The sequence below is a fragment of the Ailuropoda melanoleuca genome, chromosome 8 (assembly GCF_002007445.2).
Source record: "Ailuropoda melanoleuca isolate Jingjing chromosome 8, ASM200744v2, whole genome shotgun sequence".
NCBI lineage: Eukaryota > Metazoa > Chordata > Mammalia > Carnivora > Ursidae > Ailuropoda > Ailuropoda melanoleuca.
Window position 1 is genome coordinate 87,238,868 of NC_048225.1, and position 21,173 is coordinate 87,260,040.

Below are 21,173 nucleotides of genomic sequence, written 5' to 3' on the forward strand. Positions count from 1 at the left end.
GGAGGGAATCCAAGATTACAAATGAGTATCATGAGGGCAATATGATTCTCCAGGTGTTCAGAGACTGTGTTCATTAATTAGACTTGAAAACTTATCAAGGACAAGATCTGCAAACTCTTCTTTGTCTTCTTCCCGAGAATCAACAAGTAAATAGTTCCTGCAAGTAACCATTTGGCAGTTTTACCTCTTTACTTTCTTAAAATTTATAACCTCATTTTGGTTATCACAAGCAAATACACACACACACTACACACACACACATCCATCTGTTCATTTGTGTCAAAGTAAAAGACTAACGTCATTGCTTTGCTATGGATTTCTTTCCTTCGAGGATGGGATATGCTCACCTCCTTTTCTTTCCTCTAGAATTACAGGTCAACACTTTACTTGCAACTTCTGTTTCTGGCCAAGATCAATTTATGTGGGTCAGCTTTCCCTCCCTCCACAGGCAAGTAAACAAATGTCATGAAACAAAGATTTTCAGGGAGACAGTTCTTCCCAGGACAACTCTCTCTACAACCCATAGTAGGTGCGCACTCCAACTTTACATATAGCTAACTCTTGCTTTTGTATCTAAATTACTGTCTAGTTGATTTAAGGGTCAAATAACTTGAGTCTGAATTCAAGTTTTCTGTGTTTCATCGTCCTCATTAGTAAAATGGAGTTATTCATTCCTATCTTATAGAGATTAAATAAAATCCTATTTTCAGCATTGAGTAGAGTTAAATGAGAGATATATTTCACACTTAAGTACAAGTGTCTTGCACTTGGCTTCTCGTAGTAGTATTTACTTTAGATTATTGTTGCTCTCTGCTTTTACTGTCCCTCTTAATCTTTGTCTCAGTACTGCCCATGTGGCCACTGCTCTGTTCTGTTCTTTCAAGGGGCTCATATGAGACAGGTTCTCTGCCAAACTCTTCTCCTAAGATACTAAAGGGAGAAGGGAACAATATCAGGAGAAGAGGATGTATACCAGCAGAGGCTTTGCCATGGAAGAAAGTCTTGATTATATTTTCAAAGACAGACTTGTATATTTTTTCATTTGTCTCAACACTGATCTTATGTATGGCTACCAGGAATTGCAAGGGGCTTTCAGCCTTCCGTTCTTTGAGGAACTCTCTGAAGAACTCCAAGTGGTGTGTATTTAGAAGGACTTCTGTTAAATTTCTGGAAAACAAGAAAGCATCATTGGTGAAGAGAAAAGGATGGTGACCCTAGATTTTGCTGCAATTAAGGAATGGGGAAGGGCATTTCCCAGACTTTAGCCATGTATGAAAAGTGGAGTGACTGAATTGGTTACTATGCTTATTTCCTTGGAGATAAATTTAAACTTTTATATATCTACCATAAGCTTGGTCTAATCATTTGACTACCCCAATAGAAGAGGAGGAGAGGTATTTTAAAGGAGATAATGGTTTTGGTTTTTTTTTTTTTCCCTCCCAAATGAAACCCTTTTCTTACATTGTTAATTCAAAGCAACCTCTAATTCGTACTCATTTCAGTGAGGCAGAGCATGAGTGATCAGTTGTTATTGATCAATATTTCTAAATTTCTTTTGCTGACTTACTCTTTCACATTTCCTTAAATATAGGTGCTCTTAGTGTTTTATCCTCAATCCTCTTTACTTTTGCTTTATGATTTTCCCCCTCTGGGTAATGTCTGCATCCTCTGGGGTTTCAGTTTTCATTGATATGAGGAAATGGATTCATTTCATTTTGATTTTCATTGATACCATATCTCTAGTTCTCATGACCTCCACTTCAAAATTGCAACTGTCCATTCAACCTCATCTTTGAAATAGTTATTATTTAAACCTCTATACATACATCCACAGGCTGTCCAACTTATTCTTCCTCTTTTATATACCTATTTCATTAAATATGATGTTAGCTCTAAGTTTTTTTAAGAGATGACCTTTATTTGAATAAGACAGTACACTTCTATTTTAATTTTATTGAGATTTTTTATCACGAACTGGTGATGGATTTTGTTTGTTTTTTTCTTTTTAAAGATTTTTTTATTTATCTGACAGAGATAGAGACAGCCAGCGAGAGAGGGAACACAAGCAGGGGGAGTGGGAGAGGGAGAAGCAGGCTCACAGCAGAGGAGCCTGATGTGGGGCTCGATCCCAGAACGCCGGGATCACGCCCTGAGCCGAAGGCAGACGCTTAACCACTGTGCCACCCAGGCGCCCCTGGTGATGGATTTTGTAAAATGCTTTTCATTCACCAATTGGGATAATCATGTGGAATTTTCCCGCTTATTTTATTAATATCGTTAATAAAGTCATTTTAAACTTATTTAAAATTTATTTAAAAAATAAGTTGTTTTAAAATTATTGTATTAGTTGACCTTAGGATGTTAGAGCAACTGTGCATTCCTGGGATAAATTCCACTCGATCATGCTGTATAATATTTTTTATATCTTACTGGATTTGGTTTGCTAATATTTTGTTGAGGATTTTTATATCTAGATTTGAGAAGGAAATTGGTCTGTAACTTTCATTTCTTATGATATCTTTGTTTGACTTTGGGATCAAGATAATACTTTCTTGGCCTCATAGAATGGTTTAGCAAGTGTTCCTTTTCCTCTATTTTCTCAAAGAGTTCATGGACTATTATTGGTATTATTTGTCCTTTAACTATTGCATAGATTTCTCCAACTGTATCTAGACTTATCTCTGTGAGAATATTTTAAGTTATTAATTTAATTTCTTCTCTTGTTATAGATTTATTCACATTTTCTGCTTCTTGAGTTAGTTTCAGAAATTTGGGTATGTCTAGAAATTTATTAATTTCATCTAAGTTGTCTAATTTGTTCCATGAATTTCTTTAAAATCTTATTAATTTCTTTTGAGTCAGTGATTAAGTTCTCCTTCAGTCCAGATTTTGGTGATCTGTGTCATCTCATTTCCCTCCTTGGCCAGTATAGCTAATGGTTTATCTTTTTTTTTTTTTTAATCTTTAAAAAAACCCTACTTGTGTCTCGATTTTTTCTATTTCTTTTTCTTTTCTTTCTTTCTTTCTTTCTTTTTTTTTTTTTGTCTACATTTTGTTGCCTTACATTCTGATATTTATTATTTACTTCCTTCTACTTTCATTGAGTTTAGTTTGAATATATCATCCCAACTTTGGTCTCCATTGTGAAGTAAACTTTAATCTTTTTGTAGTTTCCTTGAATATAAGTCATTTTTCTCTTGTAGCATTTACGATTTTTCTTTGTCTTTCAGCATTTTGACCATGTTGTGTCTAGATGTGGATCCTTCGAGCTTTTCCTACTTGGAGTCATGAAGCTTTTTGCATGTCTTAATTAGGGCTTTCATAAAATTTGGAAATATTCAACTATTATATATTCAAAAAAATTTCTGCCCCTTTATCTCTCTTTCCTCTCTTTCTGATATTTCCATTATTTGCATGTTGTTGTGCTTACTGGAGGTTCTGTTTATGTTTCTTTATTCTTTTTTTCTTCAAACTGGATAATGTCTATTGAGCTATTTGCAAGTTCACTGCTTCTTCTGCCAAATCTGCTATTGATTCTCTCTAGTGAGTTTTTCATTTCAGTTATTGTACTTTTCAACTCCACATTTTTATTTGGTTCTATTTTACAATTTCTATCTTATTAATATTTTCTATTTGATGAGTCATTGTCATCAGACTTTCCTTTAATTCTTTAAACATGGTTTCCTTTATTTCATGAAACATATTGCCTAGAAGACTTTGATAAGTCCAATATCTAAATTACCTCAGAGACAGTTTCTATTGATTGCTTTTTTCCTTCCATGTATGAATCATACTTTCCTGTGTGTTTTCTTGGGAGGTGGGGGGTATGTCTCATAATTCTTTGTTGTTGTTCTTTAAAGGTGACATTTTAGATAAAATAATTTACAGAGTTCTGAATTTTTTTGTCCAGTTTTATCACTGCTTTTATGGAGAGTCAATTTGTGATGTTCTTACAACACCATTCCAGAAGTCTGATTCTTTCTTTTCAGTTGTTTTAAAATTTGTATCTTCCCTTCCATTTCTACTCCCAGTGTCTAATTCAAACATTTAATATCACTTGTCTGAACAACTGCAATGACCTTCTAACTATTATTTCTGTCTTCAGTCTCTTATTCTCAGACTCCTTATATATCATTACTATTTCTGCCAGGGCAATGTTTTTTAAATCCATATAACAGGTATTTCTGGTACTCTTGTTGCAACAAATACCAAGGAATTCCCATTTCCAGTTAAGCAATACAAATTCCTTAATAATTCATTCAAGACCTTCTTTCTATTATTTGGTCTCAATCTGGCATTCTAATCTTATGCTTTATGTCCCTTCACCTCTTGTGTTCTATGCTTTAACACCACTGGGCTATTTTTAAGTTTTTAAGTACTTTTATATTTGTGAGTTTATATGTTGGTGTCATTTCTTTAGCTTGGAAAGTTTAGCCCTACCCCCAAAATACTCTCATTTCTCTGCACATGCACATGAATTTATACATGTAGTTTGGGGCCTCTTCTGATACTCTAACTTTTCCTAATCCTCGCTCGAAATTTCCTTCTCTTTCCTATACTCTTATAGTAATTAGCCAATATTTTATTATAACATTATATGGTCAGCCTTGTATTTTATTTAGTTCTGTATTAGATTAAAGGCAAGGACTATATTTCATTTTTTGTAACATTAGTGTCTGGGACACAGTATATGATCAATAACTGTTTATTATATTGAATGAGGGCTAGGGACAAAGTTTAAGAGAATTGCAAATGTGTTATCTCTGGGCCATTCTCTTTTGGTCTTAGCTGAAGATATGAAACTGAAGTATATGACTTCTCTGATACTTATACTCAACTAAATTGGAAAATAGGTATTTCTGTAGACATAATGGAGAGTGGTACAAATTGGAACAGCAAAAGGAATAAATGATTGATGCTCAGAAAATATTTTCAGCTCCTTGAAGGGAGGTCTATCTAGGTTATTTAGAAGAGACAGAGGACTTACCATTCTCAATGAATTTATCAGTAACTGAAAACATACTTCAGAAAGCTTTCTCTGTGCAAAATATTCTCCCAGTGACTTTGACTACCAAATTTGTATGTGTTATTATATCTTTATCTTCTTTAAGGATGTTCATGTACCTAGTAATTAATAGGTAATTACTGAATATAAAATGAATTACTGAATGGATGGCACGGCCTACAAGAAAATCATAGTCAAGTTGAGAAGATGGAAAACATACTTTAAAAATAAAGAGCAGTAAAAAGTAGTACATGGTAAGTGTTTGTGTTATATTTTAGGAATTTAGTATTCAGACAAGAGGGTGTCATAGCATACATATATTTGAAGAACTTTTAGTGCAGAGGTGGCACTTATACTAGGGTAAGTAGAAAGAAAGGTAAGTGGACACCTCTGAAAGAAAGGGCCACAGAGTTTTTTCCTAGCATGAAACCTTAATGAGATTGACTCTAGGACTAATTATAAGGGGGAGAGACATGAAGTAAGGAACCGATGCACCTACAGTAGTACACAATCCAGAAAAACAAATAGCAGGGATATATATAAAGATGTCTGCTGTGGTACTATTTATGGTCGTGAAAAATGAAAAATAATGTAACATCCATTAAAAAGTCCATAAAAGGGCACCTGGGTGACTCAGTCAGTTAAGTGTCTGACTCTTGATTTTGGCTCAGGTAATGATCTCAGGGTCATGGGATCCAGCCCTGCACCAGGGTCCTTGCTCAGTGGGGAGTATGCTGGAGATTCTCCTCTCCCTCTGCCCCTCTCCCTGCATGCTCACTTTCTCTCTCTCTCTCAAATAAATAAATCTTTTTCTTTTTAAGTCCATAAAAATGTCCATTAAAAAACTTGCTAAGGATGCCTGGGTGGCTCAGTTGGTTGTTTGCTTTCAGCTCAGATCATGATCCCAGGGTCCTAGGATTGAGTCCCACATCAGGCTCCTTGCTCAGCAGGGAGCCTGCTTCTCTCTCTGCCTGCTATTCCCCTGCTTGTGCTCTCTCTTTCCCTCTCTCTGACAAATAAATAAAATCTTCAAAAAAAAAAAAAAAAACACAAAAAACCCAAACATGCTACATCTATACCATGAAAGGGGGTAGAACCATACATACTGATAAGAAGTGATGTCCATGATAGTTTTTTAGGTTAAAAAATGTTCTTGTATAATATATATTGCATGGTATCAATTTTATAAAGAAATAATGGGTTTAAAATACAAAGTATGTGTGGAGAGGAGTTAAGATGGCCGAGTAGTAGGGAGAACCCAAGCTTTTCCTGTCCCTCGAACACAGCTAGATAGCTACCATTGTGAACACCCAAGAAATCAATTGGAGGTCTGAGAGAACGAAAACTGCAAGTCTACGAGTAGAAAAGCAACCTTATTTGGAAGGTAGGAGGTGCAGAGAGTTGACTTGTGCGAGATACATAGGCAGGGAGGGAGCTTGCTTATGAAGGCTACTGCAAAGTATTTTAAGGAGCAGAGTACAAAATCTGAACTTTTAGAAGTCTGCTACCATGAAGGATGTGCCTGGCTTAAAGGTGCTCAGGTGGCAAAGTGGGGCAGAATCTGAGGAGTCATGGTATAGCCTGAGGATCCCCTGAGTTGCAAGAAGAACGGGTGGCACTAAACTGCTGCGCTGTTCCCAGGCACAGTAGGGGGGAAGCCTGCTGAGAGCAGTGGGTTTTGGTGCCGGCTTTTTGCTCTGTTTTGCCATAAACTTCAAACCACTGCACAGTCCTGCTATGCACAGTCATGTCACTGCTTTCATGGGGCTAGCTGGCAAAGGGTAAAGTGCAGCAAGACCCTCCCCCAGAGGAGCAGCATGGGTCTGTGTGGTGGAAATCCCTAAAATTTGGAGTTTTGAAACTCAGCCATGCGCCTGAGATAAAAAAAAAAAAAAAAAAGCTTGGATGCAGGCAGGGTGAACTGAGGGTTCAGATGGAAACTGGGGATATAAATGAGGTGACTGATTGCTCTTCTGTGAGGGTTTACTGAAGATTTGGGGGCATGAACTTTCAACTCCAGGGCTAGAGAGCAGGGTGCTGCCATATTCATCCCACCCATCAGTGCCGAAAGCTTTCAGGGAGCAAAACAGTACCACCTAGTGGAGGCTAGAGATGCTTACACCAAGCCCCGCCCCCCTGTACCCTGGAGGCCCATTTCCACTGAAACAAGCAAGCCTAAAAATCAGCACAGCAGGCCCTTCCCCCAGGAGACCAGCACAAACAACTGGCTTGCACCAAGTCTACTGTTCATAGAGTGGTTTTTCATTTATTTTTATTTTTTTCAATTCCCTTTGTTAATTTTTTATTATTAATTTTTTAAAATTTTATTTATATATATTACATATATATTTCTTCCTCCTTTTTGGTTTATTTTCAGAGTTTTTTCCTTTATTTTTTAAATTAATTAATTTTGTTTTTTAAAAATATTTTGGGATCTACATTCTTTTAACAGGTGGCTCAAAACACACCAANCTGGGGACATTAGAGAAGACTTTCTAGGAGTCTTAGTGTCCTTCCTATCTTCTTTTTTTCTTTTTTTTTTTAAGATTTTATTTATTTATTTAGCAGAGAGAGAGACAGCCAGCAAGAGAGGGAACACAGGCAGGGGGAGTGGGAGAGGAAGCAGACTCCCAGCAGAGGAGCCCGATGTGGGGCTCGATCTCAGAATGCTGGGATCATGCCCTGAGCCAAAGGTAGACGGTTAATGACTGAGCCACCCAGGGGCCCTTTTTTCCCTTTTTTTGTTTGTTCATTTGTTTTTTATTTCTTCTTTTCTTTCCTGAACAAAATGACAAGATGGAGAAATTCACCCCAAAAGAAAGATCAGGAAGTAGAACTCACAGCCAGGGATTTAATCAATACACATGTAAGTAAGATGTCTGAACTAGAATTTAAAACAACAATTATAAGGATACTAGCTGGGCTTGAAAAAAAACATAGAAGACACTAGAGAATCCCTTAGAGATAAAAGATAAAAGAGATAAAAGAACTAAAATCTAGTCAGGCTGAAATTAAAAATCCTATAACCAAGATGTAATCCCAAATGGAGGCCATAAAAGCAAGGATGGATGAAACAGAGAAGCAATTCAGTGATATAGAAGATAAAATTATGGAAAATAATGAAGCTGAAAAGAAGAGGGAAAGAAAGGTAATGGACCCTGAAGGTAGACTTAGGGGAACTCAGCAACTTGTTAAAACATAATAACATTCATATCATAGGGGTCCCAGAAGATGAAGAGAGAGAAAAAGGGGCAGAAGTTTCATTCAAACAAATTATAGCTAAAAACTTCCTTAATCTGGGGAAGGAGACAGACATCAAAATCCAGGAAGCACAGAGAATGCCCATTAAATTCAACAGAAGACGACCATTGCCAAGGCATATCATAGTCAAATTCACAAAATACACAGACAAGGAAAGAACCCTGAAAGCAGGAAGGGAAAAAAAGTCCTTAAGCTGTCAGGGAAGACAGATGAGGTTTGCAGCATATCTGTCCACAGAAACGTAGCAGCCAGAAGAGAGTGGCAGGAAATATTTAACACGTTGAATGGGAAAAATATGCAGCCAAGAATTTCTTATCCAGCAAGGCTGTCATTCAGAATAGAAGGAGAGATAAGAGTTTCCCAGACAAAAGCTAAAGGAGTTCATGACCACTAAACCAGCTCTGCAAGGAACTTTAAGGGGGACTCTTTAGGGGAGGAAAAAAAGACCAAAAGCAACAAAATCTAGTAAGGACCAGAGACTATTACTAGAAACACCAACACAATGGCAATAAAGTCATCTCTCAATAATCACTTTGAATGTAAATGTACTAAATGTACCAATAAAAAGACAGAGGATATCAGAATGGATAAAAAAACAAGATCCATCTATATGATGCCTACAAGAGACAAATTTTAGACCTAAAGACACCTACAGATCCAAAGTGAGGAGATAGAGAACCAACTATGACACTACTGTATAGCAAAAGAAAGCTGGAGTAGCCATACTTATATCAGACAAACTAGATTTTAAAACAAAGACTGTAACAAGAGATGAAGAAGGGCATTATTTCATAATTAAGGGATCTATCCATCAAGAAGATCCATCAAGAAGATCCCAAATTGAGAGCACACAAATACATAAATCAATTAATAATAAGCATAAAGAAATCCACTGATAATAATAAAATAATAGTAGGGGACGTCAGGACCCCACTTACAACAATAGACAGATCATCTATGCAGAAAATCAACAAGGAAACAATGGCTTTGAATGACACACTGGACCAGATGGACTTAATAAATGTATTCAGAACATTTCATCCTGAAGCAGCAGGATACACATTCTTTTTGAGTGCACATGGAACACTCTTCAGAATAGATCACATACTGGGTCACAAACCAGCCCTCAACAAGAACAAAAAGATTAAGATCATACCATGCATATTTTCAGACCACAATGCTGTGAAACTTGAAGTCAACCACAAGAAAAAATTTGGAAATACCTCAAATACATGGACGTTAAAGAACATCCTACTAAAGAATGACTGAGTTAACCAGGAAATTAAACAAGAAATAAAAAAAAAAATACATGGAAGCAAATGAAAATGAAAACATGACAGTACAAAACCTTTGAGATGCAGCAAAGGCAGTCCTAGGAGGGAAGTATATTGCAATACAGGCCTATGTCAAGAAGCAAGAAAAGTCTCAAATGCATATCCTAACTTTACACCTAAAGGAGCTAGAAAAGGAATAGCAAATAAAGCCTAAAACCAGCAGAACAGGGAAATAAAGACTAGAATAGAAATAAACAATATAGAAACAAACAAACAAATAAAAACTCAGTAGAATGGATTAACAAAACTAAGACCTGGTTCTTCAAAAGAATTAGTAAAATTGATAAACTCCTAGCCAGACCTATCAAAAATAAAACAGAAAAGACTCAAATAGATAAAATCATGAATGAAAGAGGAGAAATAACAACCAATACCACAGAAATATAAACAATTATAAGAGAATACTATGAAAAATTACATACTAACAAACGGGGCAACTGGGAAGAAATGGACAAATTCCTAGAAACCTACAAACGACCAAAACTGAAACAGGAAGAAATAGAAAATTTGAACAGATCCTAACCAGCAAAGAAATTGAATCAATAATCAAAAATCTCCCAATAAACAAAAGTCCTGGGCCAGATGGATTCCCAGGGGAATTAATTTAAAGAAGAGTTAATACCTATTCTTCTCATACTGTTTCAAAAAAACAAAAATGTAAGAAAAACTTCCAAACTCATTCTGTGAAGCCAGCATTACCTTGACTCCAAAACCAAACAAGGACCCCACTAAAAAAAGAATTATAGGCCAATATCCCTGATGAACATGGATACAAAAATACTCACTAAAATAGTAGCAAATCTAATTCAACAGTACATTAAAAGAATTATTCACCACGATCAAGTGGGATTTATTCGTGGGCTGCAGGGGTGGTTCAATAGTCAATATTCACAAATGTGATATACCACATTAATAAAAGAAAGGAGAAGAACCATATGATACTGTCAATAGATTCAGAAAAAGCATTTGACAAGATATAGCACCCATTCTTGATTAAAACCTCAGGAAAGTAGGGATAAAGGTAATATACCTCAATATCATAAGGCCATATATGAAAGACCCTATAGCTAATATAATTCTCAATAGGGAAAAACTGAGAGACTTACCCCTATAGTCAGGAACAAGACAAGGATGTCCACTCTCACCATTACTATTTAACACAGTACTGGAAGACTTAGCCTCAGCAATCAGACAACAAAAAGAAGTAAAAGGCATCCAAATTGGTAAGGAAGAAGTAAAACTGTCACTATTTACAGATGACATCATACTCTATGTAGAAAACCCAAAAGACTCCACCAAAAAAATTGCTAGAACTAATACATGAATTCAGCAAAGTTGCAGGATATATAATCAATGTGCAGAAATCTGTTGCATTTCTATACACCAATAATGAAGCAGCAGAAAAAGAAATCAAGGAATCAATACCATTTGCAATTGCACCAAGAACAATAAGATACCTAGGAATAAACCTAACTAAAGAGGTAAAAGATCTATACTCTGAAAACTATAGATCATGTATGAAAGAAATTGAAGAGGACACAGAGAAATGGAAAAGCATTCCATGCTCATGGATTGGAAGAACAAACATTGTTAAAATGTCTATACCACCCAAAGCAATCTATACATTTAATGCAATCCTTATCAAAATACCACCAACATTTTTCACAGAGCTAGAACAAACAACCCTAAGGTTTGTACGGAACCACAAAAGACCCCCAGATAGCAAAAGCAATTCTGAAAAAGAAAAACAAAACTGGAGGCATCATGATTCCAGATTTCAAGCTATATTAAAAGCTGTAGTCATATAGTATGGTACTGGCACAAAAACGGACACATAGATTACTGGGACAGAATAGAGAACCCAGAAATGGACCCTGAACTCTATGATCAACTAATATTTGACAAAGCAGGAAAGAATATCCAATGGAAAAAAGACAGTCTCTTCAACAAATGGTGTTGGGAAAACTGGGCAGAAACATGCAGAATGAAACTGGACCACTTTCTTATGCCACATACAAAGATAAATTCAAAATGGATGAAAGATCTAAATGTGAAACAGGAATCCATCAAAATCTAGAGAACACAGGCAGTAACCCTTCTGACCTCAGCCATAGCAACTTAGTAGACATGTTGCCAGAGGCAAGGGAAACAGAAGCAAAAATGAACTATTGGGACTCCGTCAATATAAAAAACTTCTGCACAGCAAAGGAAACAGTCAACAAAACTAAAAGGCAGCCTACAGAATGGGAGAAGATATTTGTAAATGTCGTATCTGATAAAGGGTTAGTATTCAAAATCTAAAAGAACTTATCAAACTCTACACTCCTCTCCAAAAATAATCCAGTTAAGAAATGGGCAGAAGACTTGAATAGACACTTTTCCAAAGAAGACATCCAATGGCTAACAGACAAATGAAAAGATGTTCAACATCACTTATCATCAGATAAATACAAATCCAAACCATGATAAGATACCACCTCACACCTGTCAATATGGCTAAAATTAACAGCACAAGAAACAACAGGTGTTGGTGAGGATGCAGAAAGGGGAACCCTCTTGCACTGTTCGTGGGAATGCAAACTGGTCTGACCACTCTGGAGAACAGTATGGAGTTTCCTCAAAAACTTAAAAATAGAACTACCCTATGATCTAGCAATTGTAGTACTAGGTATTTACCCAAAGGATACAAAAATACAGATTCAAAGAGGTACATGCACCCTGATGTTTATAGCAGCATTATCAGCAATAGCCAAACTATGGAGAGAGCCCAAATGTCCATCAACTGATGAATGGATAAAGATGTGGTGTGTATATACATACAGTGGATTATTACTCAATCAAAAAAAAAAAAGAAATCTTGCCATTTGTAACAACATGGATGGAGTTAGAGTGTATTATGCTAAGTGAAAAAATCAGAGAAAGTCAAATACCATATGATCTCATTCATATATGGAATTTAAAAAGAAACCATGAATGTAGGGAAAGGGGGAAAAGAAAAAGGAGAGGGGGAAACAAATCATAAGAGACTCTTAATGATAGAGAGCAATCTGAGGGTTGATGGAGGGAGGTGGGTGGGGGATGGGCTAAATGGATGATGGATATTAAAGAGGGCACTTATGATGAGCACTGGGTGTTGTATGTAAGTGACGAATCACTGAATTCTACTCTAGAAACCAATATTGCACTGTATGTTCACTAACATAAAAATTTTTAAATAAATAAATAAATAAATAACAAAATGTGCCTTGCGTATGTGTATGATATATGCAAAGAAGTAAAAAATCCATATACAGAAAGATAAATTCAGCATTAAGCATGTTAGATTAAAGAGAGCTTGTGTCTGGAGAATATTGCTGTAACCAGATCCTGTGTCTTACCTGGGTCTTAATGAGGGCTTCCTTGCAGCAGTCTTTCTGAAGAAGGACATTCTCCTACGTGAGGGTGAAAACACCTTTGGTTGTCTGACAATTTCTGCTGCAAAATCTAATGAAAAATCACAAAGTTAGGTAACACCATGTTATAAAGAACATTTCAGAGAGTAAGAAGGGACAAATTAAAAAGGATATTTATCAGACATTGAGTGCATGTGGAAAAACCACAGCACCCACAACTGCCATCATCTCAGGATATTACTGCTGAAAACAGACTTGGGAATGATTTTTACCCCTGACTTCAGTCAGATTGTGTTATCTAAGTCTGTTGGGCATTAGGCCGAGAACCCACCATCTTCAGAAGACTCCTAAGACCAAGTCTATTGTATTTCTTCTCATTTTAACACCAAATGTTATCTATCCTTCCCCTAATCAGCCATTTTAACTAGACTATACTCCACAAGACGGTCAGTCTGCCTTGACCCCTCTGTTATTCCATCCTATGCCCTTTCTCTTGCCCTCTGGAACTCCTGCTCCGTGATCAGCAAACTCTCACAGAATCTTGAGCTCTTTGTTAAGTGTTCCCTCTATCTTCTTGCTTTAACTGAAATCATTCTCTTTTCTGAGAACACTGCTTCCACTGCAAGCTTCTTAAAAGGTATTCTATCATACTATACACAATTTAGAGTGGGTGTCTGGTTCCCTATTGCCATATAAAAACCGTTATTTCAAAAAGTATATTAAAACATTACTATTGGAGAATAATAGATTTCAAGATCTCAGTGTCTTAGGAAAGCACTTTGAGGTGAGCATTGTAGAAGAAAATATAGACTATCAACTCATTAAGGGTAAAGATGATATATTACTTATCTCACCGCCAGAAATTAGAACATGTCCTAGTTATATAGTCAATGCTTTAAAATGTTTATTAAATAGAATATACTCCCACAGAAAATTTCTATAGGTTTGGTAATACTAGCAGTGATAGCATAGAAAAAAGATTGAAAGCAATAGAAGTATATACTGGTTCTAAATAAATGCAATTGAATAGGTGAAAAAAATAAAATTCAGACTATGGAAGACTAGATAAAAAAAAAATCCACATAAAAGAAACTCAAAACTTTCCAATACAAACACTTATAAATTGTGGATAAACAATAACACATTTTTTAAACTCATATATAAGTTTGCAGAAAATTGCAAAATAAAATAAAAACATAGAAATTAGAAACAAAGAGGATGTTAGGAACCAGAGAGTTAAGCTGATGCTCTAGAGGTATTTGCAGTGTTAAAACCACAATAGGTCAGAAGACAAAACCACTGGCCTTTAGAGAATGGACAAAAAAAACCCCAAACCCCTGGCACTGCTTTCATTCTCAAGACACTTATCAATTATGACAGTGCTACTGAAAAATTTAACAAGGCTTTTGGTAGAGTCTCAGGACAGAAGGCGGCAAAATTGCAAACCAACAAAGGAGAAGGGGCTCTGATAAGTACCCAGTCTTTCAATTGTGATCCCAAGAAGTAAGGGAAACCAGAAGTAGCTCATCCATCAAAAGGAATAAAAGCCAGCTTTGAATCAACTCAGGCCCTAAATGGATTAAGATTACTTGGATGCTGCTAGTTTAGTGTATGTCAGATCTAAGATAAAACCCTCTCTGGAGAGAAATAACATTACCCAGAGCCTCAAATTATCTCTACAATTTTTTTTTTTAACCAACCATGTTCACAAATAAAGCAGAAATAACAAGGTATTTAAAAAAACCTGACCAGGGGCGCCTGGGTGGCACAGCGGTTAAGCCTCTGCCTTCTGCTCAGGGCGTGATCCAGCCAGTGAGAGAGGGAACACAAGCAGGGGGAGTGGGAGAGGAAGAAGCAGGCTCATAGTGGAGGAGCCTGATGTGGGGCTCGATCCCATAACACCAGGATCATGCCCTGAGCCGAAGGCAGAGGCTTAACCGCTGTGCCACCCAGGCACTCCATCAAATATGGACTTTAAAATTACTATTATTAATATAGTTCAAAGAATTAAAAGGAGTAAAATATCAACATAGACTATCATACAAAGAAAAAATTCTGAAAATAAAAAATTTAATGACCGAAATTAAGAAAATTAAGAATTAATACATTGGTTTAATAACAAATTATATAAAACAAAGTGAGAATTATTGAACTAGGAGTGAGATCAAAAGAAAATATGCAGACTGAAACATACGGAGAAAAATATGGAAAATAAAAAAAATCATATAAGACATAAGCAAGTGGTTATAATGTCAAAAATACATGTAGTAAGATTATCAGAAAGAGGGAAGAAATAAAATGGGGCAGGATAAATATTTGAAGAGATAATAACTGAAAATTTTCTAAAACTGATGAATGACATCAAATCAGAAATGCAAGAAGTCCTGAAACCACAAGTAGTATAAATACTTAGATATATCTTTGTAAAATTGCATGAAATTAAAAACAAAGAGAAAATGGGGGTGGGGTGGGCAATGAATGCCTGTGAAGACTTCAGGCTGACTCCTCAAAATGAACTAAGGAGGGGCGCCTGGGTGGCACAGCGGTTAAGCATCTGCCTTTGGCTCAGGGCGTGATCCTGGCGTTGTGGGATCGAGCCCCACATCAGGCTCTTCTGCTATGTTCCTGCTTCTTCCTCTCCCACTCCCCCTGCTTGTGTTCCCTCTCTCGCTGGCTGTCTCTATCTCTGTCTCTGTCGCATAAATAAAAAAAAAATCTTAAAAAAAAAATGAACTAAGGAAGCCAAGAGATAGTAAAATGATACCTTCAAAGTGCTAAAAGAAAATAATTCCAACAAGAATTCTACAGCCAGAGACTGTATTCTTAGCAAATAAAACCAAAATAAAGATAATTTTAAAATTCACACTAAAGGAAATGTCAAAAGTTGTTCTTAGAAGCAACTTAGAGGAGCAGGAAATGATGAAAAAGTGAATATAGTGAGAAGCCTAACTGAATATTGATTTATAAAACAGTAATATATATGCAATAAAAGTAGTAACTTATATTATACTTTAATATGTCAAGGATGCATTTAGAAATCTATATGGTAACCAGTAAGAGAAGAAAACATGTAAAAACAGCACATTAACAGAAAGAATATATAGAATTATGAACCCCCCCCTCCAAATTGTAATCTTAAAGAAAGCCGAAAGGAGAGAAAAGAGAACATAGAACAGAAGGGACAAATAGAAAATAGTAAGGTAGCATTTAAAACCTAATACATGAGAAGTTACAGTGAATGTGATCAGACTAAATAATTAGAAGGCAATTCTCAAACTGTATTTAATAAAAATGCAATTACAAAAAAAAAAAAAAGGAGAGAGTCCACTTAAAAGAGGCTCACCTTAGATATAAAAGGAGATATTAAAAAATAAAAGAATGGAAAAGTGTATAACAAGCAAACAGTAGCCAGAAAGAAAGGTGATGAGTATTAGATATAATTAGATATCTAATTAGATTAGATAATATTAGACAAAGTAAACAATAAAGAAGCGTTATTAGAAATAATGAATTGCTCTACCAGAAAGCTATAATGATTACAAATTTGCTTGTATCTGGAGATGTAGCCTCAAATAATCTAAAGGAAAAACTGCAAGTTGTTTTTTAAAAATAATTATTTATTTATTTTAGAGAGAAAAAGAGAGACAGTGAGTGGGGGGAGGGGCAGAGGAAAGGGGAAAGAGAATCCCAAGCAGACTCCCTGCTGAACGTGGAGCCCAATGGGGCTCAATCTCATGACCCTGAGATGATGAACTGTGCCAGAATGAAGAGTTGGATGATTAACTGACTGAGCCACCCAGGGGCCCCCAAAACCACAAGTTTTAAGAAAAGAAGGAAAAATCCAGAGTAGAAATTTAAAAATTTCTCTTTCAATAATGGATACAAATGTAAACTAAAACTACCACCAAAGATATAGAAAATCTGGGGCCTGGTTGGCTCAGTTGATTAAGTGTCTACCTTTGGCTTAGGTCATGATCCCAGGGTCCTGAGATTAAGCCCTGCATTGGGCTCCCTGCTCAGGAGGAAGCCTGCTTCTCCCTCTCCTTCTGCCCCTCCTGCTCACTCATTCTCTCTCTCTCTCTCTCAAATAAATAAATAAACACTTTTAAAAAGATATAGAAAATCTGAACATATTTAGTCAAATACATCTTCTTGCATATACAGAATACTGCATCCAACATTATATACCTTAGATATAATTAATTATAATAAGATGGTATCATAAACAACAAAATATTTGAAATTTCAAATGAAATCAACAAATTTGTAGAAAATACAACATTAAAATGACACAACAAGAAAAGAAAGTCTGAAAAGTCCTGTATCTTTTAAAGAAATTAAGTTTGTAATTAAACCTCTCCCTGAGATTGAGACAAGTGTCCTTGCCAACACCATTTCTATCTAAAAGGGTAATGGAGAACCTAGTAAGACCAATGAGGTAAGGAAAAGAAATCAAAGGTATAAATATTTTAGCACAATAAATAAAACTCCTTATGGGCAGAGGGCACAATTGTGTGTATAAAAATCAAACAAATTTATAGACCAATTTTTAGAATTTATAATTTAGGAAAGCAGTAGAATACAAGACCAATATGTAAGAATCAACATACCTCTAATGCCATTTTTCATTAAAAAATGAAACTTTAAAAATTATACCATTTACAAGTGTATCAGAAAACACCAAAGACTAAAAACAAATGTAATGGAAGCTATAAAATAATATTACATGAAAAAACATAAAACATTATTTAAAGAAATTAAAGAAAATTTAAGTAAGTGGAGAAATACACTAAATTCATGGATTAAAAAGTATAATAGGGAATAACATCACAGAAAATGATAAGTAGGGAGCTCCAGGGATCCATCTTGCATAAAAGCAACTAAAGATGTGGCAAAATGGTCATAATCAAGGTTTTACAGAATTCTGGACCTGGTCAAGAACTTATAATAACCAGGGGAAGGCTTAGTGAAGAAAGAAGAGGTTGAGTCTATTAAGAAAATGCTGTGGCATTTTAAGTTGTCCACCTACCATTCCCCCATCCCACATCAGTAGCGGCCATATGACAGTAGCCTACATTCTTGATGCAGGTTGCTATTGCCAGAGATAGCAATATGGATCTAATTTTCAAAGAATGTGTTTGCCTCTTTTGAAATGAAGTTGTCTCTTGGCTCCCTGAAGGACTGGCATAAGGACTAGCCTTTGTTTTTCCCTATTTAGAGTATTTTCAGGGCTGAGAGGCATCCCATGTGGCATTTGTTGAAAGCATTTATAGGCACAAGTCCTGGTTACAGTAGCCTGGGCCAACAGTTGGGACATCAGACAACACAAAGTTGGGGAAAGGTGAGGTTGTAAAAGTAGATACATGGGGTAATAAGGGCTTTTAAAGCTCCCACATATACCAGGGAATCAAGAAAGCTATTTACATGCCCAAAACTGGATGTGTGCTCAGAAAAGTCATGAGAAGATCCAAAACTTTCACCTCTGGCTGAAATTCAGGGTCCAGGCAAATGGAAAATGAAGGTGAAGGCAGAGTTGTAAACAGTCTGGCTGAGCATTGAAAGGGTATTCCAACACATAGCCAATCTGCAAAGACCAGTAGAGTAATTTTTCTTTTTTCTTTTCTTTTCTTTTCTTTTCTTTTCTTTTCTTTTCTTTTCTTTTCTTTTCTTTTCTTTTCTTTTTTCTTTTCTTTCTTTTCTTTCTTTCTTTCTTTCTTTCTTTCTTTCTTTCTTTCTTTCTTTCTTTCTTTCTTTCTTGTTTCCTTTTCTTTTTGTCTTTCTTTCTGACATTTAATGAAACTATCAAAACACTGGTTGGCCACAAGCTAGCAGAATATGAACTTCAGTGGTCACGCATAACAAAGAATACAGACTTTACAAAAATAGTTGAGAAATTTCACCAAAGAAAAAAACAACACCCACAAAAGCAGCAGCAGCAAACTTGAAGGAGAGGAGAGAATCTGATTTTCAGAGTTGTCACATTATAAATACGCAAAGTATCCAGTCTTCAACAAAAAAACTAAAAGGCATGCAAAAACCATGTATGGCTCATTCACAGAAAAAAATAAATCAATAGAAAGTGTCCATGAGAAGTCCAGTCATTGTACTTACTAGATACAAAATTTAAATCAACTGTCTTAAAATGCTCAAAGAGCTAAAGGAAAGCATAGACAAACAACTAAAGGAAGTCAGGAGAATGGTGTCTCACCAAATAGAGTATCAATCAAAAGAAAGAAGTGACAAAATGAAATCAAATAGCAATTCTGTAATTGAAAAGTACAATAAATTTGAGCTAAATGAAATAAAAAACACCACATACGAAAATGTATGGGATGTAGCAAAAGCATTGCTCAAAGAGAAATTTATTCTTGTAAATGCAGATATTGAAGAAAAAAGATAGCAAATCAGTAAATGAAACTTACACCTCCAGGAACTAGATAAAGAATAGCAAGCTAAATCCAAAGTTGGCAGAAAAAGTGAATAATAAAGATTAGAATGGAAGTAAGCAAAATAGGGAATAGAAAACCAATATAGAAAATCAACAAAACCAACAGCTTTTTCTTTGAAAAAATAAAAAACCTGATAAATATTTAGTTAGACTGACTAAGAAAGAAAAGACTCAAACACTAAAATCAGAAATGAAAGTAGAAGCATTACTACCAACCTTACAGAAATAAAAAGAGAATATTATGAACAATTGTATGCCAATAAATTAGATAATCTAGATAAATGGAAAAATTCCAAGAAATGTAAAACTATCAAACAGACTCAAGAAGAAATAAAAAATAATCAGTAATGACAAACCTCTCAACAAAGAAAAAACAAGGACCACATGGCTTCACTGGTGCATTCTATACAATAACAATTAAAGAGTTAAGACTGTAGATCTTAACATTAAAGGCAATGCAAAGAAGCTTATAGTTAAAAACATGAGTATTTCTATGAAGTAAAGATACTTGGAGTAAAGAAACAAAATCAGTTTTAACTGGATTATAGTTAATAGCTTCTGTTTGTTAGAGATACCATTGAGAGAGAGAATATTATCCTTGTAAGACATGTGACTGATAGGTGACTCATGTATAGCATATACAAATAACCCATACAAATCAATAAAAAAAAGACAGAAACCAAATAGAAAAGTAGGCAAGAGACTTAAATAGGAATGTCATGTGCACGTGCACACACACATACACACACCCCCATATCCAATTAAGTATTAAACAAAGGTAAAGGCACTAGATGTTATTACTCAGTAGGGAAATAGATGTCAAAACAACAAATGAGATGTCACTACATACACACAAGAATAGCTAAGAATAAAAATTTGGCACATCAAATATTGGTGAGGTTGTGGAGCAACTGGAATTCTCATACCCTGTTGATAAGACCATAAACATGTACAAACACTTTGCAAAAGTATTGGGAATTATTTATCAAAGTTGGATATATGCATATCTTATGACCCAGAAATTCTAGGTACATATTCAACAGAAATATGTTCATATGTGCATCAAATAATGCGCACAAAGATGTTCATAGGAACATTAAAAAACTGAAACAACTCAAATATTCATCACTTTTGAATAAATTAAAAATGGTATAGTCATATATTAGAATATTCTACAGCATGCATTCTCAAAAGATGATATTGTTTCCAATAGGTAAAAATTAGTTTTTGGGGGTCAGAAAAGTCTTAGTCTTTTATATACCACACATATATAGTATATCTATGGCATTAAAATTCATGTCTAAAGAGGCTCCTTGGTGGAGCAATAATGAAAAAAATGAGGTGAGGGTTACGCAACTGCTCTGCATTACTAAAAATAAGTCAACAATTGCAGCATTCAACATGATTGAACTCACAAACATAATGTTGAGTTAAAGAAGCCAGTCATAGGAGTACATACTGCATGACTCAATTTATATAAATATAAAAAAATTATGTAAATTAAAAAAAAACAGATAAAACTAAATTACCATTACCCTTGGGAAATAGGAAAGGATTAAAAATTGGGAGGTAACATAAAGGTGATCTGTGTTCAAAAGGGCAGTTGATGATCAGACATATTCTTCCTTTTCTTATTCTTCACAATTTATCAGTAATTACTAGAAAAGTGGCAAATAAGGGCTAAGAAGAGAGAAAAGAACAGAGGCTGGGTGATTTGAAGTAGAAACTTTTTA

The 21,173-nt window shown here is 35.3% G+C and overlaps 1 protein-coding gene across 1 annotated transcript in view; it reads right to left on the reverse strand.

Annotated features, from left to right (window-relative positions):
* The window catches only part of RGSL1 (regulator of G protein signaling like 1), a 163,130-nt gene that overhangs the window by 37,197 nt on the left and 104,760 nt on the right, over positions 1-21,173 (reverse strand). Inside the window, exons 13-14 of the mRNA XM_034666840.1 lie at positions 12,978-13,083; positions 974-1,167 (exon numbers count right to left, since the gene is read on the reverse strand). Coding sequence (XP_034522731.1) covers positions 974-1,167; positions 12,978-13,083 — 300 coding nt within the window. The remainder of the gene's footprint in view (positions 1-973; positions 1,168-12,977; positions 13,084-21,173) is intronic.